Source organism: Schistocerca cancellata, chromosome 4 (genome assembly GCF_023864275.1).
Source record: "Schistocerca cancellata isolate TAMUIC-IGC-003103 chromosome 4, iqSchCanc2.1, whole genome shotgun sequence".
Lineage (NCBI taxonomy): Eukaryota > Metazoa > Arthropoda > Insecta > Orthoptera > Acrididae > Schistocerca > Schistocerca cancellata.
The window spans coordinates 725,468,590-725,496,139 of NC_064629.1; the positions used below are offsets into that span (position 1 = coordinate 725,468,590).

Consider the following 27,550-nt stretch of genomic DNA (forward strand, 5'->3'; position numbering starts at 1 on the left):
ATGAAGTTTTAGACTCAGTTTCAGTCAAATCTGCACAAACAGCCTTTGAAAATCAGTGAACTGAATTATGGAAAGGGTTGTTGCTATTCACCATATAGCAGAGATAATGTGTCACAGACAGGAAAGAGAGAGAGAGAGAGAAAAAGAGGAAACTCAGATCTCATACACAACCACCATGGTCTTTGTCTGCTGATGCCAGGCTCAGTGAAAGGTGAAAATCAACTGAAATTGGCTCAAAGATTTAATGAGATTAAAGAGAGACTGTAGTGTGGCTTGCAGATCTGTGGGTGGATAAGTGTAAAGGAGGGATACGGAAGATGCCACTAGATTAGGTGAAGTTGGTACTGGAACAGAGAGGAGAAGGCAATGGGGTTGGGGAGGGGTTGGTAGGATAAGATACAAGTTCATGTGGCACAGGATGGTACAGGAAATAACATTCGAAAATGTGCAAAAGTGATGCAGAAAGAGAGATCAATTTGAAGGTATAGAATTAATGATATCAGTGGGAGTAATGTGGGACATGAGATGCTGCATCAACAATTGATGCAGTCTTGTAGCTGTCTGTTGTGCGCGGTGGAGATAGTTGACACAGTAGAGAGTCAGTGTGGTTGGTAAGGTGACAAGAGAAACACAAGAGAAGAAGAGAAAGGAGGACTGGCCTCAGCAGCCAGTGACTGTGGTCTTGTGTGTGTGTGTGTGTGTGTGTGTGTGTGTGTGTGTGTGTGTGTGTGCGCGCGCGTGTGGGTTTTTACATAACTGAGGAGGCCCAGTACCTGATAACCTCAGACAGATGAATACAGTGCAAGAGATGCAAGACAACACATATCCAAACACCACCCAAACTACTTCTGTAAATATTTGCGCTCAACAAAAGTAAAAATTGCTCGAAATGCATTGAGCTAAGCATGAAAAAATACGTAACTGGACCAGCGATTCATTATTTAAATAATAAATAACAGCTGTAGGCTTTCCAAAAATATTGATTATGACGTATGAAATTGAATCAAATGTTTCACCTTCCCAGACAGTTATTGGTTCAGGTTACATCAGCATTTTTATCGGATAGTAAATTTTTATTAGATAATAAAAAGTCCCTGAGAAGCATTTTGATGACTATTATATAGATATATATAAAGTGTGAAGATTCAAGAGGGGGTATCCTATATGTAACTTTTACAGCTTAAAAATTATTTCCCACATTTTACACTTTCCCGTATTTTACATAATTTTTTTGAAGTCCCTTGAAAAGTGGAAAAAGTGGGATTTCATTGTACTTCATACTAGGCCATTCTCTTCCTTGTCCCAGCCCCTTCCCTTCAAGAATATTAATTATGAAGATTTTGTGTCTGATGGCATATCCAATAAATTTTCTTTTTCTTTTCTACATTTTCTTTAGTAATCTTCCCTCTTCATTTGCTTCCTTTAAGACTTTCTGGTTGGTTTTCCTTTCTGTCCAATTGTTGTAGCCTTTTCTGCTATATCCACATTTCAGCAGCTTCCTTTCCAGTTCATCCAGAGTCCAACTTTCACTTCCATAAAGCCGAGTACTCCCTAAAATAATTTTGCAATGGATTTTCTGCCATTTACATTCATATTTTTTTCTGGTTCAAATGTTTTTCTTAGTCATAAATGGCTGTTTTGCCAATGCAATCCTTCTCTTCACTGCCGTTAAACATCTATTGTCCTCTGCGATCATACTATGAAGACGACAAAATTGTTTCACCTAATCAATTTTGACGTCACCAATATTTACATCGGTTCTAGTTCCTCCTGTACTGTTTCTGCACTAGCATTACTTTTGTTTTAAATTGGTTCACTTTTAATTTCCACAGTTTAAGAGGGCCTGAGTGGACTTGCAGCATTCTATTCAAAATTTTTTTTTTTCAGAGTCTGCAGCTGTCATGATGTATTCAACAAATCTGATCCAATGTATCCTTTCACCTTTGTCTTCTCCTTCTTGATATGAACAACTTTTTCAACAAACATAATAAATAAATATGGGGATACGGGACATACTCGTCTAATTCTTTTTCTAATCCTGAACTCTTCTTCTACCTTCCTGATGTTTACTTTTTGTGCTTTGGTTCTGATGCAGTGATTATTCTTCTAGCATTGCAGTCAAGTTCTATTTTTGTCATAACTGTAAAGAGTGGCTTCTAGTTCACATTGTCAAAAGCATTTTCTAAGTAAATAAAAGTAAGGTAGTCTGGCCAGAATTGCCAAATGTGTGCATGAGGTGTACCTGGCTTGTGTGTAAATGTGTGTGTTTTCCTTTCTTTTCTAAAGAAGGCTTTGGCCAACCGCTAAGTGTGTAACAGTCTTTTTGTTGTGCCTGTTTGCAATTCAACATGTCACCTTCACAGTGAGTAGCAATCTATACTTTTCATAACACCATTGACATTCCAACCAGGACTTACCATTGTAAGGAATGTTATTCTATTCATACCCATCCTTCTCTCTAATAGCATGCACATGGCCAAAATTGCTTCCCTTGTTCCTCTGCCTTCTCTAAATCCAAATTAGCCTTCTCCAAATACTGATCTCCTTTTCCTTTTATCGTGCTCTAACTACATTAATGAGTAATTTGGATGCATGATATCACACACATATTGTTCTATAATTGTTATATGCCAATGCTACAACTCCATTAAACTTTACCAGGATAATCAGAAATTCAAAATGAAAGGGAAGCTGGAAAAGCAGATTCCATGACACTAACATTATTCTCAGTAGCCCCATGCGAAAACAAAGATGTGAATACATGTTAATGGAATGTTATCTGGAAAACCTCCATTTAACTGATAACAACATACTGATTGATTTTTTAAAAATCTGCTTTAGTTGCACTGCTATAGCTGCACTTTTATTTTGTCAAATGAACATGTTTCAGTACCATCATTAGGCCATTCCCTAGTGCACAGTCATCAAAGTCACTTACCCCTATCAAAAATATGTCTGGAATTTGTAATGTACTGTTTACCTCTAGTGCGGATAAACTTCCACAGCAAGTAGGAAAATGTAATATAGTAATTTTGAAAGTAGGACTTAAAATCATCTATAACACTATTTCACGAGGGTTCTATTTTTGATATTAAAGTGTGTGCTTCTAAACCAGTTTACCATGGGAAATTCAAATATGTAAACAAAATATTGTTGTCAAAATATTGTTTTGCATCCAGTAGTAATGGAACGTGACAATTTCTTGTTCAACAGCAGGTGGGAAGAATAAGAAGTCAATGGGTTATCCCCCGCCACACGAAGTCAATGGGTTATCCCCCGCCACACCTATGCAATTAAGACCACCTGCAATAGCTCATTAATTTGAACGATGACAGACAGTTGCTGCCTCGGCAGTAAACTTTCACGCTTCCCAGAGGGAGTTGCATTGAGTTTACAACAATGGTGTGAGCCGTAATTTGTGTCAATCTTAATGAGTGAGTGTTTTGGGTGCCAAGTAACCATCTCTGTCATATTTCTGAGCGAAGTTGAACTTCCTGTGTTTAAATTGATGTAGCCTGGTGCTGAAGGTAGACTGACTGACTGTTTTTACATATCAGCATTTCTCTAGTTCTCTAGTATTAATGTATTACAGGTGTACTGCTGAAGAGGTATTTTTAAATTTTCAGAAATATGGATGTCGATATAAGCCAGATAACTTCTGCTATATCTGAGGGAAGTTCACTTTTGTCAGAAATAGGAAGAAATTTCAACAGTCATAAAGAAAGCATATACACATTACTTTAATAGAGGTAGGAGACCAAGATAAAGAATGGGCACCACATTTCAGTTGTGCTACATGTTATTGCAAACTAATTCAGTGGTGGAAGGGTAAAGAGAATTTGGCATTGTTCGCTGTGCCCACGGTGTGGAGAGAGCCAAGGACAGCGTTACTGATTGTTATTTCTGTCCAACAAAAATTCGGGGTTTTACAAAATAAAAATTGAAGGGGCACATTGTTTACCCAGATCTGCCTTCAGCAAGAATGCCAGTGTAGCACACTGACAGCCTTCCAGTACCTTCAAGAGCTTCAGGTCAAATTCGGAGTGACAGTGAAGTTAGTAGTACTGAAGAAATCACAGATGATCCTTTATATCACTGCACAAGTGAGTCATCACCACATTTTTTAACATAAGCAGATTTAAATGATTTAGTACGTGATCTAGGACTAAGTAAACAAAAGGCACAGCTGCTTGGGTCAAGATTAAAAGATTACAATCTACTCCTCCAAAGTACTAAAATCAGTGTGTTCAGGCACAGAGAACATGCCTTTATTTCCTATTTTGCAACTAACGGAGCACTGACATTTTGCAATGACATTGCTCGCCTAATGAAAGTGCTGAATTTCACCTATATTTCACAAGAGTGGAGACTTTTCACAGATGTGTTGAAACAAGTCTCGAAGGTGTTTTGCTCCATTACGGAAATAAAATACCTTCTCCACAAGTAGCTTACGCCAGCTTGACCAAAGAGAATTACGAATTCGTACAAAGGATGCTAAATTCATTACAATGCAATGAATACAAATGGCAAATATATGCAGATTTCAAAGTAATTGCTATGGTACTGGGAATGCAACAATGCTACACAAAGTATGCCTGTTTTCTTTGCGAGTGGGATAGTCGAGGCAGAAATTCTCACTATGTAAAAAAGAAATGGCCTAGGCGAAGATGGAAAGTGGGCGAATAGAATGTACAACATTAAAGTCTGGTAGCTCCTGAACGGGGTAGTGGGTCTGCATATCTAGCTACCAGCATTTTTCAGCTGCAAAGGTGTATTTGCGGCCCCATAAATCAAGGAGCTGCAGAAAGATGCAAATTCTGAAGCACATTTAACTGACAGAGAATAGACAGCATGGGACTGTTTCGAGATGGTGTCAGAAAAATTCCTTGGAAGAAGAGCTACTAACTACAAAGCAATGGTAAATGACATGATCAAAACATATTAAGATCTGTGGTGCAATATGTCTATGAAGGTAGATATGATGGTCTCTCATCTGAACTGCTTCACAGAAAGTTGTTATCCAGAATGAGATTTTCGCTCTGCAGCAGAGTGTGCGCTGATATGAAAAGGCAAAGGTCCCAAGTTCGAGTCTCGGTTCTGCAAGGTTCGCAGGAGAGCTTCTGTGACGTTTGGAAGGTAGGAGACGAGATATTGGCAGAAGTAAAGGTGTGAGGACGGGGCGTGAGTCGTGCTTGGGTAGCTCAGATGGTAGAGCACTTGCCCGCAAAAGGCAAGGGTCCTGAGTTCGAGTCTCGGTCCGGCACACAGTTTTAATCTGCCAGGAAGTTTCACATCAGCGCACACTCCACTGCAGAGTGAAAATCTCATTCTGGAAACATCCCCCAGGCTGTGGCTAAGAAATGTCACCACAATATCCTTTCTTTCAGGAGTGCTAGTTCTGTAAGGTTTGCAGGAGAGCTTCTGTAAAGTTTGGAAGGTAGGAGATGAGGTACAGGCAGAAGTAAAGCCGTGAAAACGGGACGCGAGTCGTGCTTGGGTCGCTCAGATGATAGAGCACTTGCCCACGAAAGGCAAAGGTCCAGAGTTCGAGTCTCGGTCCGGCACACTATTTAATCTGCCAGGAAGTTTCAGTTGTAGTTATGTATCAGATGAACATGGCAAAAGATTCCATGAAGACTTTTGTACTATAGAAAGGCGTTATGAAGGGAAGTGGGTACCATCTATGATAGGAGATTATTGCTAGAATATCATTCGAGAGAAGAAAGATTCACAATAAAAGAGAAAAAATTGATGTGCATTACAATACAATGGATTTTTTTTTTTGGTCAATTTTCTGTAATTTCTCACGTCAAATAAATGCTACAAAGCTTATACACAAAGATTACAGTGTTATATGTTAGATCTCACCCTCCATTAATGTGATGAGCTTATACCATCATAAAACATGAATTTGTTTATCAAATTTCTCCTCATGTTTGCTGCACTATATCAGAAACAGAAAAGAGAAATTGAAATTGTGAAACTATTCCTGACAGAAAAAACTAAAAAAAGTTTTGAATTCAACACTCAAAGTACAACTAGGATCACAATGTATTTTTTCAGAAATAGAAAAAAAGTATTTTTTGTAGAACAGTGTAATGAGACTAAAATAATATACAAAGAACACACCAAAAAAGGAACTGTACAAATGAAGTTGAAAAATAGTTGGTAAGTTTTTAAGTTGAGGGCACTTCAAGACAAGGACTGCATGAGCAGAAAACATCTGAGCAGAAGAGCAAAGACAATCTGGAGTGTTTTGTCTAACTATAACTTTCAAAGCAAAATATCTGGTGTCCAATGAAACAAAAATTAACTATTTGTCTGTATTAGTAGCTTCAACTTATACCAGCAAAACATGGATTTTTTTTTTATTGACTAAACAACCCTAAAACTGAAGGGTGGACAGCAAGCAATTGGGAGGTGCTAGTTACAAATTATTAAACAAGCAAAGGTCTGAAAAATTATTAAACAAGCAAAGGTCTGTGCTCCCACCCACACAGGACAATTGGGACTGACTGACTGACTGCCATACCATCCTCTGCCAATGGCATCATTCAGATGCGTGATGGAGGTGCATAGCATCAGCACTGCTCTCTGGCTGTTGTTAGTGTTTTTAAGTTGTGTGTTCACTGTCAAGTTAACTTAAATGCTAGTCTCTTGCAGAAGCTACTTTTGTCAACTTGCAGAGCTTCCACAAGTTAGTGGAAACACTTTATAGCAGATACTTGTCGAACTTGCCGGCTGCTGGAAGTTTTTCTCAAATGCTGGAAGTTTTTCACAACCTTGCAGAAGTTTTGTGCGTTGAATCCAGGTACAAAAATCATGGTGTCCAAAACAAGAATGGTGCAACCCCTAAACATAAATAACTGGCCACAGTCAGCCAAGGAAATGTGAAATGAATATACAAATTAATTTGTTTCACCGAAAGGGGAAGTAGAATGACAGTAGTGTCATCTTTAAATTCTACAGTAAACAAAAATGTTTGTAATAAATACTGCTTGCAAAAATCGAAGAGCAATTAATAGTGATCTCTCTGCAGTATTTTTGTATCTTGTTTTAGAATTTATTATTTTTGTAATAAAAGTAATAAATATTGTTTATAAAATTTGAAGATTAAGTAAAAGGTGATCTCTTGGTGATACAAGTTGTAGCATTCTTGTGTCCTGTTTTCGAATATGTTATTGTACAATAGACGAGATATTTTTTAAGCTTGCATACAAAATTCTCAAATAGTTTTTAATCTGAGTGAAGTTCTTTGATTCTTGTTTATTCACTAGTGTTTCTTGATAATTTAAATATGTACCCATCTGTATCCAAACTTTCTTCCCTTTTCTCTGCTTTTCGTTTTTCTTGATGGTTTTTCTGCAATAGCAATAATAATAATAATAATAATAATAATAATAATAATAATAATAATTCCCGTGGAGGCCCGGGAAAAGAACAGGCCTCCGGTATGTTCTGCCAGTCGTAAAAGGCGACGAAAAGAACAAACCACTAATAGGGCTAACCCCCCTTTTAGTGTGATTACTTGGTTCAGGACAGAACTAAAGAAGCCTCGGACAAGCACCGTCATGGGCGGGGACGACGCTTGAACCCTATGCCCGCCCACAATGGTAACGGCACTGTTAGCCAACTGGAAAATGATTTAAATCCAAATAAAGGTGTTTTGCAGGATATGCTTCCTGCAACCACCCTAGAAGGAAAACAAAGACAGAGGATGAGATGGTCAGATGAAGTTAATCGACACCTCATGTTCTGTTATTACCAAGCAACAAACCTAGGAACCAACACAACTGGATACAGATCACAAGTATACACAACATTTATTACCAGATACCCGGAATTAAAATTTTTAACAGAACAGCGAGAGCACCAGCAGCAGCGAGTAGTGTTTGTATAAAGCGTTTTTGTACTTATTTGCTGCGCTTAGCTTTTAAATAGTTTTTCTGGGAAAACCTAGCGTAGTTTTCGCGTCTCGTATTTCAGTGAGTGTTTCTTGATTATCAGAGTAGCTCATCAGAAGATTATCTTGGGAATTTGTCACCGTATAGGGTAGGGTAAACATAGTCATGTGTAGGGACTGTGGTTGTTGTGAGCGGACGCAAGGAGAATTGGCCACTCTTCGGGGGCAGGTGGAGGCTTTGTCTGTTAGGCTCATCGAGCTCGAGGCGCAGGCGTCGGCTCGTAGTGGCGTTGGGGCAACTGTGGTGAGACCTATGCCTACTTCGGTGGCCTTGGAATCACATGGAACCCCTGATGTCGCTGCGTCTTCCGGCAGTGAGCATCTTACCGGTCAGCCATCACTCCAGGGTGAATGGCGGACAGTGGTGGGCTCGCGCGTGCCTGGCCGAAAGGCGAAGGTGGGATCTGGCCGCGTGGCAGCTGCCTTACCCCTTTCCAACAGGTACGGGGTGCTTCCTAGTGGTGATGACATTGTTTCCGAGCCACCACAGGATGCCTCGCCTATTGGGCCAGTGGCCGATTCTCCGGCAAGGTCCCGACAGTCACAGATGGTGGGCCTATTAGTTATAGGGAGCTCCAACGTTAGGCGGGTTATGGAGCCCCTCAGGAAAATAGCGGGTAGGTCGGGGAAGAATGCCAGTGTGCACTCGGTGTGCTTGCCGGGGGGTCTCGTCCATAATGTGGAGGAGGCCCTTCCGGCAGCTATTGAACGCACTGGGTGTGACCGGCTGCAGATAGTAGCACATGTCGGAACGAATGACGCCTGCCGCTTGGGTTCTGAGGCCATCCTTGGTTCCTTCCGGCGGCTGGCTGATTTGGTGAAGACAACCAGCATGGCACGCGGAGTGCAAGCTGAGCTTAATATCTGCAGCATAGTGCCCAGAGTCGATCGCGGTCCTCTGGTTTGGAGCCGTGTGGAGGGTCTAAACCAGAGGCTCAGACGACTCTGCGACTATAATGGTTGCAAATTCATCAACCTCCGTTATTGGGTGGAGAACTGTAGGGCCCCCCTAGACAGGTCAGGCGTGCACTACACACCGGAAGCAGCTACTAGGGTAGCAGAGTACGTGTGGCGTGCACACGGGGGTTTTTTAGGTTAGAGGGACCCCCCCTTGGGCGAAACGATAAAATACCTGACGGCTTACCAGAGAGGACATTATCATCGTTGATAAAGAATGTCCGTCCTCAGAGACCAAAAACAGGAAAAGTTAACGTAATATTGGTAAACTGCAGGAGTATCCAGGGCAAGGTTCCTGAATTAGTATCTCTTATTGAAGGAAATAGTGCGCATATAGTATTAGGAACGGAAAGTTGGTTAAAACCGGAAGTGAACAGTAACGAAATCCTAGACACAGAATGGAATATATACCACAAGGATAGGATAAACGCCAATGGTGGAGGAGTATTTATAGCAGTAAAGAATTCAATAATATCCAGTGAAGTTATTAGCGAATGCGAATGTGAAATAATCTGGGTTAAGCTAAGTATCAAAGGTGGGTCAGATATGATAGTCGGATGCTTCTATAGACCACCTGCATCAGCAACCGTAGTAGTTGAGCGCCTCAGAGAGAACCTGCAGAACGTCGTGAAGAAGTTTCGTGATCATACTATTGTAATAGGGGGAGACTTCAATCTACCAGGTATAGAATGGGATAGTCACACAATCAGAACTGGAGCCAGGGACAGAGACTCTTGTGACATTATCCTGACTGCCTTGTCCGAGAATTACTTCGAGCAGATAGTTAGAGAACCAACTCGTGAAGCTAACGTTTTAGACCTCATAGCAACAAATAGACCGGAACTTTTCGACTCCGTGAATGTAGAAGAGGGTATCAGTGATCATAAGTCAGTGGTTGCATCAATGACTACAAGTGTAATAAGAAATGCCAAGAAAGGAAGGAAAATATATTTGCTTAACAAGAGTGATAGGGCACAAATCGCAGAATATCTGAGTGACCACCATCAAACGTTCATTTCTGAGGAAGAGGATGTGGAACAAAAATGGAAAAAATTCAGAAACATCGTCCAGTACGCCTTAGATAAGTTCGTACTGACTAAGGTCCAAAGCGAGGGGAATGATACACCGTGGTATAACAATCATGTACGAAAGGTACTACGGAAACAAAGAAAACTTCATCATAGGTTTAAGAGTAGTCGAATCACAGCTGATAAGGAAAAGCTGAACGAAGCGAAAAAGAGCGCAAAGAGAGCAATGAGAGAAGCATTCAACGAATTCGAACATAAAACATTGGCAAACAATCTAAACAAGAACCCTAAAAAGTTTTGGTCATATGTAAAATCGGTAAGCGGATCTAAATCCCCTATTCAGTCACTCGTTGACCACGATTGCACCGAAACAGAGGACAACCGAAGAAAGGCAGAAATACTGAATTCAGTGTTCCGAAACTGTTTCACTGCGGAAAATCGTAACACGGTCCCTGACTTCAGCCGTCGCACGGACGCCAAAATGGAAAATATTGAAATAAACGATATCGGAATTGAAAAACAACTGCTATCACTTAGTAGCGGAAAAGCATCCGGACCAGACGAGATACCCTTAAGATTCTACAGTGATTATGCTAAAGAACTTGCCCCCTTTCTATCAGCAATTTATCGTAGATCGCTGGAAGAACGTAAAGTACCTAGCGACTGGAAAAAAGTGCAGGTCGTTCCCATTTTCAAGAAGGGTCATAAATCAGATGCGAATAATTATAGGCCTATTTCGCTTACGTCAATCTGTTGTAGAATAATGGAACATGTTTTGTGTTCTCGTATTATGACGTTCTTAGATAATACAAATCTCCTTCATCATAACCAACATGGATTCCGCAAACAGAGATCATGTGAAACTCAGCTCGCCCTATTTGCCCAAGAAATTCACAGTGCCGTAGACACTGGTGAGCAGATTGATGCCGTATTCCTGGACTTCAGGAAGGCATTTGATACGGTTCCGCACTTACGTTTAGTGAAAAAAATACGAGCTTACGGAATATCGGACCAGGTTTGTGATTGGATTCAGGATTTCCTAGAAGAAAGAACACAACATGTCATTCTTAACGGTTCAAAATCTGCAGATGTAGAGGTAATTTCGGGAGTACCGCAAGGACCTTTATTGTTTACAATATACATAAATGACTTAGTTGACAACATCGGTAGCTCCGTGAGGCTATTTGCAGATGACACGGTTGTCTACAAGAAAGTAGCAACATCAGAAGACTCGTACGTACTCCAGGAAGACCTGCAGAGGATTAATGCATGGTGCGACAGCTGGCAGCTTTCCCTAAACGTAGATAAATGTAATATAATGCGCATACATAGGGGCAGAAATCCATTCCAGTACAATTATGCCATAGGTGGTAAATAATTGGAAGCGGTAACGACCGTAAAATACTTAGGAGTTACTATCCGGAGCGATCTGAAGTGGAATGATCACATAAAACAAATAGTGGGAAAAGCAGGCGCCAGGTTGAGATTCATAGGAAGAATTCTAAGAAAATGTGACTCATCGACAAAAGAAGTAGCTTACAAAACGCTTGTTCGTCCGATTCTTGAGTATTGCTCATCAGTATGGGACCCTTACCAGGTTGGATTAATAGAAGAGGTAGACATGATCCAGCGAAAAGCAGTGCGATTCGTCATGGGGACATTTAGTCAGCGCGAGAGCGTTACGGAGATGCTGAACAAGCTCCAGTGGCGGACACTTCAAGAAAGGCGTTACGCAATACGGAGAGGTTTATTATCGAAATTACGAGAGAGCACATTCCGGGAAGAGATGGGCAACATATTACTACCGCCCACATATATCTCGCGTAATGATCACAACGAAAAGATCCGAGAAATTAGAGCAAATACGGAGACTTACAAGCAGTCGTTCTTCCCACACACAATTCGTGAATGGAACAGGGAAGGGGGGATCAGATAGTGGTACAATAAGTACCCTCCGCCACACACCGTAAGGTGGCTCGCGGAGTATAGATGTAGATGTAGATGTAGAACAACGACTAGCTGATCAGATCCATGTAATAATAAAAAATAACAGGATACACCAGTCAGAATTAGAAAACATCAAACAACAAGTACAACAAATACTAGAAAAAAATAATGTGCAATCAGAAGAAGAAGAAAATACAGTAATGGACTCAAACATCCCAGAGCAAACAAACAAGGAACAACAAGCATCAATTAAACAATCAGAGGAAAACGAAATCTTAAGACAGCCAACAGAACAAGCACAAATAGAACATGAAGTGACACACATGTTAGATATAGAAGAAAAATTTCAGCTGACGTATATAGAATACAAAGACATTAGACAGACATTAGACCATTCTTGCATAGACCACCAAATAACCCACAAGTTGAAACAACAATAACAACTATCAACACAATCATACACAACAAAATAAATGAAAATACAACTATGGAAGAGTTACAACTACTGGTTTACGTAGGAGCACTCACTACACTAAATATACACACTAGGCAGAGATCAGAACCAACCAACACACAGAAGAAACCCACAAAACCAGCATGGCAACACAGGCTACAGATCAGAATAGAAAAACTGAGAAAAGACATCGGACAGCTAACACAATTTATAAGAAATGAAATATCAGACAAAAAACGAAAAAGGTTAGGTAAAATCTCACAACAAGAAGCGATAGAGCAATTAGATGAAAAGAAGCAGAAATTACAAGCATTGGCCAAATGACTTAGAAGATATAAAAAAAGTGAAAATAGAAGGAAACAAAACCAAACATTCAACACAAACCAAAAGAGATTTTACCAAACAATAGATAACACACACATTAAAATAGCCAATCCACCAAACATAACAGACATGGAACACTTCTGGAGCAACATATGGTCAAACCCGGTACAACATAACAGGCATGCACGGTGGATACAAGCAGAAACAGACTCATACAAGATGATACCACAAATGCCTGAAGTGATAATTTGGCAACATGAAGTCACCCGAGCAATTAATTCTATGCACAACTGGAAAGCCCCTGGAAATGATAAAATAGCAAATTTCTGGCTAAAGAAGTTCACCTCAACACATTCACATCTAACTTAATTATTTAACATTGCAGACCCGTACACATTCCCTGATACACTTACACATGGAATAACCTATCTGAAACCTAAAGATCAAGCAGACACAGCAAACCCAGCTAAATATCGCCCCATAACATGCCTACCAACAATCTACAAAATATTAACTTCAGTCATTACACAGAAATTAATGACACATACAACACAGAACAAAATTATAAATGAAGGACAAAAAGGCTGCTGCAAAGGAGCACGAGGATGTAAAGAGCAACTGATAATAGATACAGAGGTGACATATCAAGCTAAAACTAAACAAAGGTCACTACACTATGCATACATTGATTACCAAAAAGCTTTTGATAGTGTACCCCACTCATGGTTACTACAGATATTGGAAATATACAAAGTAGATTCTAAATTGATACAGTTCCTAAACATAGTTATGAAAAACTGGAAAACCACACTTAATATCCAAACAAACTCTAATAATATCACATCACAGCCAATACAGATTAAGCGTGGAATATACCAAGGAGACTCATACGTCCTTTCTGGTTCTGTCTTGCTCTGAACCCACTATCCAACATGCTAAATAATACAAATTATGGATATAATATTACTGGAACATACCCACACAAAATCACACATTTGCTATACATGGATGATCTAAAACTACTGGCAGCAGCCAATCAAAAACTCAACCAATTACTAAAGATAACAGAAGTATTCAGCAATGATATAAATATGGCTTTTGGAACAGACAAATGTAAGAAAAACAGCATAGTCAAGGGAAAACACACTAAACAAGAAGATTACATATTGAATAACCACAGTGACTCCATAGAAGCGATGGAAAAAACAGATGCCTATAAATATCTAGGATACAGACAAAAAATAGGAATAGATAATACAAATATTAAAGAAGAACTAAAAGAAAAATATAGACAAAGACTAACAAAAATACTGAAAACAGAATTGACAGCAAGAAACAAGACAAAAGCTATAAATACTTATGCTATACCAATATTGACCTACTCATTTGGAGTAGTGAAATGGAGTAACACAGACCTAGAAGCACTCAATACACTTACACGTTCACAATGCCACAAATATAGAATACATCACATATATTCAGCAACAGAAAGATTCACATTAAGCAGAAAGGAAGGAGGAAGGGGATTCATTGACATAAAAAACCTACATTATGGACAGGTAGACAATTTAAGAAAATTCTTTCTAGAACGAGCAGAAACTAGCAAAATACACAAAGCAATCACTCATATAAATACATCAGCTACACCACTGCAATTTCATAACCACTTCTACAACCCTTTAGACCACATAACATCAACAGATACAAAGAAAGTAAATTGGAAAAAGAAAACACTACATGGCAAGCACGCGTATCATCTAACACAGCCACACAACGATCAAGACGCATCCAACACATGGCTAAGAAAAGGCAATATATACAGTGAGATGGAAGGATTCATGATTGCAATACAGGATCAAACAATAAACACCAAATATTACAGCAAGCATATTATTAAAGATCCCAATACAACAACAGATAAATGCAGACTTTGCAAACAACAAACAGAAACAGTAGATCACATCACAAGTGGATGTACAATACTAGCAAATACAGAATACCCCAGAAGACATGACAATGTAGCAAAATAATACATCAACAGCTTGCCTTACAACATAAACTTATAAAACAACATGTTTCCACATACAAGTATGCACCACAAAATGTACTGGAGAATGATGAATACAAATTATACTGGAACAGAACCATTATAACAGATAAAACAACACCACATAACAAACCTGACATCATACTCACCAATAAAAAGAAGAAATTAACACAACTAATCGAAATATCCATACCCAATACAACAAATATACAAAAGAAAACAGGAGAAAAAATTGAAAAATACATCCAACTGGCTGAGGAAGTCAAGGACATGTGGCATCAGGATAAAGTTGACATTATACCAATTATACTATCAACTACAGGAGTCATACCACACAATATCCACCAGTACATCAATGCAATACAGCTACATCCAAACTTATATATACAATTACAGAAATCTGTAATTATTGATACATGTTCAATTACCCGAAAGTTCCTAAATGCAATATAACATATACCGTACAGTTAAAAGGAAGTGACGCTTGATCAAGGTCCGCGTCACTTTCCATTTTTAACCAGACTTAACGTCTGAGAAAGTAAATAAATAATAATAATAACATTAATGCAACAATGATGGTGGCTGCGCTGGTTTTTAAACATGACACTGTAAATTCCCACTTGGCTATCTCATGATGAAACTCATGTGGAAACACTTCCGCAAGTACTTGCAGGAAGTTCCTGAAATAAACTTGCCCAAGTGACTTGCGAAAGCAAACTTGTGCCTGTTTTTGTTGTAATGTAAACACCTCAGCAAGTATTTGTGTAAGTTACTTGCTAATAGACACCCGCCTTTAACCTTGGAGCCACTGCTTCTCACTCAAGTAGCTCCTCAACTGGCATCATGAGGCTGAGTGCATTATGTTCTAGTTCCACAAATAAGGAAAAATCCCTGCGGTACTGGGAATTGACCACAGGTACTTCATATAGCAGCTGGAAGTGCTTATCATTGAGCTATGCAGGCAGACAGAATTATTAAAAGGGAGACAGGAAAACTAACAAAGGCATCAGGATATACACTGGAGTTCAATATGTAATTATGGCGATAATGTGGGAATGATATGGAAGTGGGTGTGACACTTAGTCAGGTGACTGAATAGTGGATGGTACAAGAAACTTCTTTGTAGCATTCAAAGAGAAATGAGGAGGAGGAGATTAGTGTTTTAACATGCCATCAACAATCAGTTCACTAGAGATGGGGCAAAGCTCCAATTAGGAAAAGATGAGTAAGGAAATCGGCCGTGCCCTTTGTCAGAGGAACCGGCATTTGCCTGAAGCGATTTAGTGAAATCACAGAAAACCTAATTCAGGATGGCCAGACTTTGGCATGACCGTCTAAGAGAGAAAAGAGCAAGACGATCACTGGAAGACAACATTAGAAACGTGGATGTATCGCTGAAGAACAATTTTCTTGGGAAAGGCTAGAACAGGCTTCCATACAAAAGTATAAGGTATTTCAACAAGTGTACTCAGTGATTTGTCATTACGAAACTGACACAACAATAACAATCACAGGCAAGAGAATAAAAGAAATGAACCTGCTGTACAGATTTAAATGAACTCACAGATTTTATTTTATTTTATTTTATTATGTTTCATTTGTCTCATGCAGTCAGCAGTATTTTCTTTCTCTGAAAACAATTAAGTTTCCCCCCACAACTGTCTCAAGCACAAAAAACTATGCCTTACTGTTGAAAATTAAGCAGACAGAGCATCACCGATTCACTGGCAGGAACATAAAATTTTCAGATTTAGGATATAGCTCAAATTAGATTGCTGAATTAAATCAGAGCTAGCCTGAGCTTCACAAGAACCAATTTAGAGAAATCACAGAAAACTAAAATCTAGATGGCTGGACAAAGACAGTACAGTGTACTAACCATTGCATTATCTGACTTGGTTTTCGCAATATGGAGCTGTTTTTCTGTTCATATTGCTTGAAAGCCTGTCTCTATTAAGTGATGAGCAGCCGAGGTCACACAAATGCACAAAACATGTTGGTAACACAAATCAAGAGTTACTAAAAATCTATTTTGAGTAACGGCAAGTATGCTAATTATATAACTGCTTAACTTATAAACACACTGATAAGTACAGAAAAACAATATACATTTTTTATAACAGAAATTCAATGATACCTCAATTTTGAGCCAAATGAGCGATCAAGTAGATTTAAAGAGTAACGACTTGGCGATGTCTCTCTGCTAGCTTCACGACTAGGTCCTGTCGAGAGAGGGATGCTGGATGGTCAACGTTGTCTGCCATCATGTCCTGTTTCTCTGTTTGTATTTGAAAAGGTAGCATAACTTAGTCTGGAAGACGGAGACCCTGAGCGGCTTGTAGCTATGAACAAAATAACAACAATAATAAAGAAAAAGATCATCTTTCAATCATGTTACAACTAATTTACAGAATAAAAGACATAAACTATATCAGTACATGGGGAAAAATATAAGCATCGTCACAGAACTAAATAAAATGTGAAAGGTACATATGCACCAGAGTTTTATTTAACAAAACATCATTTTCATTTAAACAAATACATCCATTTGGCACTCACAACTGTGGTTTTTAATTATTTAAATGAAAAGCGTCATAAATTTCTAAAACCTTGCAATGTCTTGCATTCTAACAGCCTGATATCTCAATCACTAAATATCTATGTTTTTTATGATTGTTACTGTAGAGTCTCATAAGAAAGAAGTCTACATGCAAGTGCACCAGACACTGCAACTCTTGATGCCTTGTAGTGTCCAACATACCATTCTGTAATGTTTACTTGTAAAATGTTATCCTCAACATCAACTAAATGACAATGTTTTGTACGGAAAATAAACTATATTTATCGATCAACGAATGTTGATGAAAGTCTATTTCACTTGGTTTAGGAAATATTAGATCAAATATATGTTTTCATGTTTGTAAAAATGATTTCACAATTATTCCCTAAATGTTAACTCACTCTGAAGGTGCTTTCTTGTATCTAACACGGCACGAAAATCGGTAATGTTATTGAGTAGACCATTTATCTTGGAAAACTGCACAACCACCTCATAACTTCATATACTGTTGCCTGCTTGTCATCCAATCAGAGATACGTCTTGTAAAGTGTGGGCTACAGTGATGACTACATAACAAGAACAATTTTACATTATCCTTTATCAGCTAGAGAAATGTGCCTGAACTAAAGTCTCAATGAATGTAAAACTTGCAAGAATCATTCACAGGCACACACTCAGCTGCCCCACCATCAAATATGCTGATGAAATGACTGCTGACAGACTAACCATAGCTTTTATATCCATGGCCCCTTCCACTTGTCTCCCATGGTTTTTATCATGCTGGTTACTGCACCATCCAAGGTTTACAGCCAGGAAAATTATCAATACATAATGTATTTCATTGAAACCCTGGCATCATAAGTCATTTTGTTGTTGTTGAACAGTAGCTCTTTACAGCATAGTGAGAGTTCCCAGACCTTGTTACAGTTGAAACCACAGTCACAATTAATTAATTTTTAAGTAAAATATGGAGTTTCAGTCTTCGATCGCTATTCTTTATTTTCAATTACCGGTTTCGGGCTAGCTGCCCATCTTCAGATCTGTTAGACAATGTTAAAAACCAGCAACGACGAAACAAATGAAATACAATAATTCCGGAGTATATAAGATTAAATGTGCTGAATGTGACAGTTATTATATAGGACAAACAGGGCGGAACTTTGAAATTCGATACAGGGAACATTGTAGCCATAGCAATCGAACAGCATTTGGAACACATATAAAAGAGAGTAGACATGAAGTTAGTAATATAAATCAACAAATGGAGGTGCTACATAAAGCTCCAAAAAGTCTCTATCTCAACGTGCTAGAAGAGCTTGAAATATACGCACATCAAAGAGAAACCCCAGGCCTATTAAATGAGCAAAGTGATTTTATGCACAGGAATTATTATGAGATTTTTAAAGACCTGTTTTAGGCTTACTCTTGAACGCAGCAGCACGCCCCAGTAAGAAACAGCTACAGCGGAACGGCCCTCAGCGTACTGGCGGCGAGGTGAATTGGGCGCGGCGCAAGACAACTCGGCGTGGCGTTGTATACGCTCAGGCATAGGGAAATCCACTCAACCACCAATCAAAAACAAAGAAGAGTAGACGCACATTTTCGGAAGGATATCTACATTTTAATTATATTTTATGTTTCTTTATACAGAAATTTTAAATTAATGTAAAAATTTTTGGTTTCATGGTCCACTCAAAAAGATTATTCATTTGTTATTACCTTAAAAATTGTTTTATTAAAAAGAATATTCGCCAATAATATATACGGCGAAATAATAACAGATGCACAATTGTTATAGGTAGAGGGCACTTTTTACTGTTACCAATCAGATTACTCTTAAATACTGCGATATAATGTTTTAACAGATTGAAATTTACTTTACTTATGACAGTGAACAGTGTGTTCTGTACGGACAAGTTACTCTGTAACTACAACATATGGTATGTTGGCATTTTATATGTTCCAAAATTTCATTTTGTAAACTAAGATAGTTTTTCACTAACTGTATCTCTCTTATTAATTACATTTTTAACATTGTCTAACAGATCTGAAGATGGGCAGCTAGCCCGAAACCGGTAATTGAAAATAAAGAATAGCGATCGAAGACTGAAACTCCATATTTTACTTATTGAACGATCGCGGAATTCCCAGTGAGACAACTATGTCTAGTTTTGATAAACTTGTGCCTAGTCAGGCTGTGGGAGATGTGAAAACATTTTTTAAAGCTAAGCTTAATATAATGAAAGCCAATTTAAAAATACATTTCAATAAGAACTGTTTGCAATTAGGTGTTGTGCCGAAGTACGCAAGGGTAAAGATAAATAACAGCAGTATCTCAGCCACAAAAGTTAAGAAGAGAGCAGAACAGTCATGGATAAGACAGGAGATCAAATCAGGGTACATCGAGAAAGACAAACTCAATAAGCTTACGCACGATTTACATATGAAGTTAGGTAACCTATTGTCGCCACTGCAGTTTAGACAAGTTGAATATGAGATTGAAGCAAGAATCCAGGTACATAGGGACGAAATCATAAAAAGACACAATAAGAAAATTACTAATCTGTGTAGAACAATAGCAAAGGCAGAGAGGGAAACAGATAAAATACAGTATGTACATAAGTTTTATGACAGAACCGTTAACCTAACAGATATTGTCTTTTCTAAAGAAGAGCAGAAGCTTTTGGATAAGGGGCTTAAGCATAATCCGCGAACGAACTTGCAAGATCGAGACATCAAGAGAATGATCGCAGAAGTTAAGGTAGCATGTAGGGATGCTAAGTTAACTAAATTCCAGGAGACATGTATCGCCATCAAAGCCAAAGAGGCAATTGAATGCCAGAAAACTTTACATAACGGTAAATATAGTGAGATGAGGTTAGTGAAAGAAATTAACTTAAAACTAGATTCTAATAACGCAATCGTGATTAAGTCAGATAAGGGCAGTACCTCAGTTGTCATTTACGAAAAGGAATATATAGATAAGACAATGCGGTTTTTTCAGGAAAATGGAATTAAAGAAGTCAAGAAAGATTTAACAAAGAAGTTTCAGACAGATTTAAAGGCAAGGATAGAAGCAATACAATTTCTATTCACTCCAAATGAAAAAGCTAGATTAGTAAAGATGAATCCAAGAGCACCAGAAGCAAGAGCGCAAATAAAATTGCACAAGGAGAATAAACCAATGCGTGTTATTTGCAATGGGAAGGAAGCCGTTAATGAGCTCTTGAATAAAGCTTTGTACCGTAAGTTAAAATCTGCGTATAAATACGAGCAAGTTTACAACGTAAAAAATAGTGTATGTTTCGCGAACGAAGTGAAGGACATTGCAATCCCAGAGGATGCAGTCCTAGCCTCATTGGACGTCGTGAACCTCTACACTAATATACCAATACCAGAAACTTTGCAAATTATAAGGAAAAACCTGATAAAAAATAAGTCAATGAGCATGGGTGAAATTGTCGAACTCGTAGATATGCTAGAGTTCACACTGAGTTTTAATAGTTTTATCTTTAACGATAAAGTTTTTATTCAAGATGAAGGTTTAGCTATGGGTAACAGTCTATCAGGCATTTTAGCTGAAATTTTTATGAATGACTTTGAGAACAAAGTTTTTAACTCTTTTCCAGAAATTAAGGAGAAGTTAATTTATTACAGACGGTATGTTGACGACACTATTTTATTATTCAAAGGGGAAAAAGAAGACGTAGAGGAAATGACTAAAGTTTTAAACGAACAGCATCCAAAAATTCAATTCACACTAGAAATGGAAAACAACAGGACGATTAACTATTTAGATTTGACTGTCAGAAAGGAGGGAGGCAGGCACGTTTTCGGCGTCTATAGAAAAGACACGTGCTCCGACAACATCATAGTAGCGACGTCGCACCACCCGGCACAGCATAAAAGAGCGTACTTTCATGCAATGTGCAACAGAGCCCTCAGATTGCCACTACAGGAAGATGAGTTGCAGAAAGAACTGGGTATTATTAAGCAAGTAGCAGCAGCTAACGGATACAGGACACAAGATGTTACACGTATGTTTAACAAAATCAAAAACAAATCCGCGGGCATCATTAGCGATTCTAGGAAAATTAAAGTTAAGAAGAAGTTTGTCACCCTGACATACAAAGGGCGTGTGTCGGAAAGAATTGCTAAATGCTTTCCAAAAAACATCGCAGTGGCATTTCAGAACGAAGGGCAAATGGCACATAGATTAAGACATAAACCAGCAACGACGAAACAAATGAAATACAATAATTCCGGAGTATATAAGATTAAATGTGCTGAATGTGACAGTTATTATATAGGACAAACAGGGCGGAACTTTGAAATTCGATACAGGGAACATTGTAGCCATAGCAATCGAACAGCATTTGGAACACATATAAAAGAGAGTAGACATGAAGTTAGTAATATAAATCAACAAATGGAGGTGCTACATAAAGCTCCAAAAAGTCTCTATCTCAACGTGCTAGAAGAGCTTGAAATATACGCACATCAAAGAGAAACCCCAGGCCTATTAAATGAGCAAAGTGATTTTATGCACAGGAATTATTATGAGATTTTTAAAGACCTGTTTTAGGCTTACTCTTGAACGCAGCAGCACGCCCCAGTAAGAAACAGCTACAGCGGAACGGCCCTCAGCGTACTGGCGGCGAGGTGAATTGGGCGCGGCGCAAGACAACTCGGCGTGGCGTTGTATACGCTCAGGCATAGGGAAATCCACTCAACCACCAATCAAAAACAAAGAAGAGTAGACGCACATTTTCGGAAGGATATCTACATTTTAATTATATTTTATGTTTCTTTATACAGAAATTTTAAATTAATGTAAAAATTTTTGGTTTCATGGTCCACTCAAAAAGATTATTCATTTGTTATTACCTTAAAAATTGTTTTATTAAAAAGAATATTCGCCAATAATATATACGGCGAAATAATAACAGATGCACAATTGTTATAGGTAGAGGGCACTTTTTACTGTTACCAATCAGATTACTCTTAAATACTGCGATATAATGTTTTAACAGATTGAAATTTACTTTACTTATGACAGTGAACAGTGTGTTCTGTACGGACAAGTTACTCTGTAACTACAACATATGGTATGTTGGCATTTTATATGTTCCAAAATTTCATTTTGTAAACTAAGATAGTTTTTCACTAACTGTATCTCTCTTATTAATTACATTTTTAACATTGTCTAACAGATCTGAAGATGGGCAGCTAGCCCGAAACCGGTAATTGAAAATAAAGAATAGCGATCGAAGACTGAAACTCCATATTTTACTTATTGAACGATCGCGGAATTCCCAGTGAGACAACTATGTCTAGTTTTGATAAATTAATTTTTAGATTTTTGGGTTGAAAATGTCAAAAAGTTGACTTACTTTTCCTATTTTCATTCACTGATGTCTTACAGCAACAAACTTTGGCATGACTTATCATTGACTTACTTGTCACTTCTTCTTCCGTGTGTATTTGCTTTTAGGAAGCTTTAATTTTCGAGTGCTCTTAATAGTGTTCCATAGATTTCGTGTTTGTTTTGAATACAGTCAGAGAAGTCCCTTAAGTCAGCCATAGTCAGTGTCAGCGTCGTCGTAACTGCCGCCTGCTTCACGTCTGCTGTGCAGCGAGCTACCTTAATTTAAGTATTAACTGCATTTTTCTTACTTGTCACTTCTTCTTCCGTGTGTATTTGCTTTTAGGAAGCTTTAATTTTCGAGTGCTCTTAATAGTGTTCCATAGATTTCGTGTTTGTTTTGAATACAGTAAGAGAGAGTCCCTGTAGTCAACCATAGTGCCAGTAGTGCTAGAGTTTGTTTTCAATACAGTCCAAAGACAGGTAGTGCTATTTTCATTGTTTTCTACAAGAAGTGGCTAGCAACCACAGTTTAGTGAATAAGCAGCCGCCTTTAGTGAATTAGCAGTCCAGTTAAAGGTTGATTAACTCTCTTCAGTAAATTGTTTCCTTAGGATGGATAGGATGTGTGACTGCTGTGTACGGACGCAGGAGGAGCTGGCCACTGTTCGTGAACAGCTGAGCGTGTTGATGGCCGCGGTCAGCCGTCTTCAGGCTGCTGCCTCGGAGTGTAGCGGCAGTGGGGAGTCTGGTGCGTCGCAAGGTACACCCCAGGTGTTACATGCTTCACCCACTGTCCCTGCTGTCGAGACATCTTCGCGGGTACCGGGCGCGGTTGGGCCACCCTCTCCCCAAGGGGAGTGGCGGGTTCAGCGGCGTTCGCGGCGCACGAGGCGGAAGGTCAATGTGGAGGCTGGCCGTGTGGCATCGCCCACTCTGCCTGTGAGGGGACATGTGGCTGCTCCTTCAGCAAGGTCCGAGCAGGCACACGGGGGGAGGGGTTTATTAGTTATTGGGAGCTCCAACGTTAGGCGGGTGATGGAGCCCCTTAGGGAAATAGCGAGAAGGTCGGGGAAGAAGGCCAGTGTTCACTCTGTCTGCTTGTCGGGGGGTCTCATCCGAGAGGAGGCCCTACCGGCGGCGATAGAGAGCACTGGGTGCACCCGACTGCAAATTGTTGCTCATGTCGGCACCAATGACTCCTGCCGTCTGGGTTCAGAGGTCATCCTCAGTTCGTACAGGCGGTTGGCGGAATTGGTGAAGGCGGAAAGCCTCGCTCGCGGGGTGGAATCAGAGCTAACTATTTGTAGTATCGTTCCCAGAACCGATCGCGGTCCTCTGGTTTGGAGCCGAGTGGAAGGCTTAAACCAGAGGCTCAGACGATTCTGCGGAGATCTGGGGTGCAAATTTCTCGACCTCCGCTATCGGGTGGAGAAATGTAAGGTCCCCCTGAATAGGTCAGGCGTGCACTACACGCTGGAAGCGGCTACAAGGGTAGCGGAGTACGTGTGGAGTGCACATGGGGGTTTTTTAGGTTAGAGAATCCCCTCCCTAGGCCCGACAAGACGCCTCCTGAGACGCGGCAAGATAGGAGTAGGCAAAATGCAACAGGGAATAACAATATTAATGTGCTAATAGTAAACTGCAGGAGCGTCACCGAGCGAGGTGGCGCAGTGGTTAGCACACTGGACTCGCATTTGGGAGGACGACGGTTCAATCCCGTCTCCGGCCGTCCTGATTTAGGTTTTCCGTGATTTCCCTAAATCGCTTCAGGCAAATGCCGGGATGGTTCCTTTGAAAGGGCACGGCCGATTTCCTTCCCCATCCTTCCCTCACCCGAGCTTGCGCTCCGTCTCTAATGACCTCGTTGTCGACGGGACGTTAAACACTAATCTCCTCCTCCTCCTCCTCCGAAGCCCTGTCGCAGGAGCGTCTATAGAAAGGTCCCAGCACTGCTCTCATTAATAAACGATCACAACGCCCATATAGTACTAGGGACAGAAAGTTGGATGAAACCAGACGTAAACAGTAATGAAATCCTAAACTCAGATTGGAATGTATACTGCAGAGACAGGCTGAACAGTGAAGGGGGAGGCGTGTTTATAGCGGTAAGAAGTGCAATAGTATCGAAGGAAATTGACGGAGATCCGAAATGTGAAATGATTTGGGTGAAGGTCGCGGTTAAAGCAGGCTCAGACATGGTAATTGGATGTCTCTATAGGCCCCCTGGCTCAGCAGCTGTTGTGGCTGAGCACCTGAAGGATAATTTGGAAAATATTTCGAGTAGATTTCCCCACCATGTTACAGTTCTGGGTGGAGATTTTAATTTGCCGGATATAGACTGGGAGACTCAGACGTTCATAACAGGTGGCAGGGACAAAGAATCCAGTGAAATTTTTTTAAGTGCTTTATCTGAAAACTACCTTGAGCAGTTAAACAGAGAACCGACTCGTGGCGATAACATATTAGACCTTCTGGTGACAAACAGACCCGAACTATTTGAAAAAGTTAATGCAGAACAGGGAATCAGTGATCATAAAGCGGTTACGGCATCGATGATTTCAGCCGTAAATAGGAATATTAAAAAGGGTAGGAAGATTTTTCTGTTTAGAAAAAGTGACAAAAAGCAGATTTCAGAGTACCTGTTGGCTCAACACAAAAGTTTTGTCTCAAGTACTGATAGTGTTGAGGATCAGTGGACAAAGTTCAAAACCATCGTACAATATGCGTTAGATGAGTATGTGCCAAGCAAGATTGTAAGAGATGGAAAAGAGCCACCGTGGTTCAACAACCAAGTTAGAAAACTGCTGCAGAAGCAAAGGGAACTTCACAGCAAACATAAACATAGCCAAAGCCTTGCAGACAAACAAAAATTACGTGAAGCGAAATGTAGTGTGAAGAGAGCTATGCGAGAGGCGTTCAATGAATTCGAAAGTAAAGTTCTATGTACTGACTTGGCAGAAAATCCTAAGAAATTTTGGTCTTATGTCAAAGCGGTAGGTGGATCAAAACAAAATGTCCAGACACTCTGTGACCAAAATGGTACTGAAACAGAGGATGACAGACTAAAGGCCGAAATACTAAATGTCTTTTTCCAAAGTTGTTTCACAGAGGAAGATTGCACTGTAGTTCCTTCTCTAGATTGTCGCACAGATGACAAAATGGTAGATATCGAAATAGACGACAGATGGATAGAGAAACAATTAAAATCGCTCAAAAGAGGAAAGGCCTCTGGACCTGATGGGATACCAGTTCAATTTTACACAGAGTACGCGAAGGAACTTGCCCCCCCCTTCTTGCAGCGGTGTACCGTAGGTCTCTAGAAGAGCGTAGCGTTCCAAAGGATTGGAAAAGGGCACAGGTCATCCCCGTTTTCAAGAAGGGACGTTGAACAGATGTGCAGAACTATAGACCTATATCTCTAACGTCGATCAGTTGTAGAATTTTGGAACACGTATTGTGTTCGAGTATAATGACTTTTCTGGAGACTAGAAATCTACTCTGTAGGAATCAGCATGGGTTTCGAAAAAGACGGTCATGTGAAACCCAGCTCGCGCTATTCGTCCACGAGACTCAGAGGGCCATAGACACGGGTTCACAGGTAGATGCCGTGTTTCTTGACTTCCGCAAGGCATTCGATACAGTTCCCCACAGTCGTTTATTGAACAAAGTAAGAGCATATGGACTATCAGACCAATTGTGTGATTGGATTGAGGAGTTCCTAGATAACAGGACGCATCATGTTATTCTCAATGGAGAGAAGTCTTCCGAAGTAAGAGTAATTTCAGGTGTGCCGCAGGGGAGTGTCATAGGACCGTTGCTATTCACAATATACATAAATGACCTGGTGGATGACATCGGAAGTTCACTGAGGCTTTTTGCAGATGATGCTGTGGTGTATCAAGAGGTTGTAACAATGGAAAATTGTACTGAAATGCAGGAGGATCTGCAGCGAATTGACGCATGGTGCAGGGAATGGCAATTGAATCTCAATGTAGACAAGTGTAATGTGCTGTGAATACACAGAAAGATAGATCCTTTATCATTTAGCTACAAAATAGCAGGTCAGCAACTGGAAGCAGTTAATTCCATAAATTATCTGGGAGTACGCATTAGGAGTGATTTAAAATGGAATGATCATAGAATGTTGATTGTCGGTAAAGCAGATGCCAGACTGAGATTCATTGGAAGAATCCTAAGGAAATGCAATCTGAAAACAAAGGAAGTAGGTTACAGTATGCTTGTTCGCCCACTGCTTGAATACTGCTCAGCAGTGTGGGATCCGTACCAGATAGGGTTGATACAAGACGTAGAGAAGATCCAACGGAGAGCAGCGCGCTTCATTACAGGATCATTTAGTAATCGTGAAAGCGTTTCGGAGATGATAGATAAACTCCAGTGGAAGACTCTGCAGGAGAGACTCTCAGTAGCTCGGTACGGGCTTTCGTCAAAGTTTCGAGAACATACCTTCACCGAAGAGTCAAGCAGTATATTGCTCCCTCCTATGTATATCTCGCGAAGAGACCATGAGGATAAAATCAGAGAGATTAGAGCCCACACAGAGGCATACCGACAATCCTTCTTTCCACGAACAATACGAGACTGGAATAGAAGGGAGAACCGATAGAGGTACTGAAGGTACCCTCCGCCACACACCGTCAGGTGGCTTGCGGAGTATGGATGTAGATGTAGATGAAATAAGTATTTGTCGCTCGGAAGTGTGTAATTAGGGTCACACATAACTGTCGTGTCTTTATAGTCTGTAGAAAATGCTTAATTCGGTGTTTCTGTAAGACTCATTTGCTTTTTTCCAGATAATACACTATCATGTGGAAGAGACACATTAGCTGTGGTCTTCTCAGGTTCTTCTAGTTCTACGGTCATTATAAGTTGTAGGACAGAAGA

General features: G+C 39.7%; 1 protein-coding gene across 1 annotated transcript in view; it reads right to left on the reverse strand.

Moving 5' to 3' along the window:
- Positions 1–27,550, reverse strand: part of LOC126184407 (CLIP-associating protein 1-A-like) — a 378,388-nt gene that overhangs the window by 204,527 nt on the left and 146,311 nt on the right. The window contains 1 exon segment of the mRNA XM_049926791.1: positions 16,858–17,062. Coding sequence (XP_049782748.1) covers positions 16,858–17,062 — 205 coding nt within the window.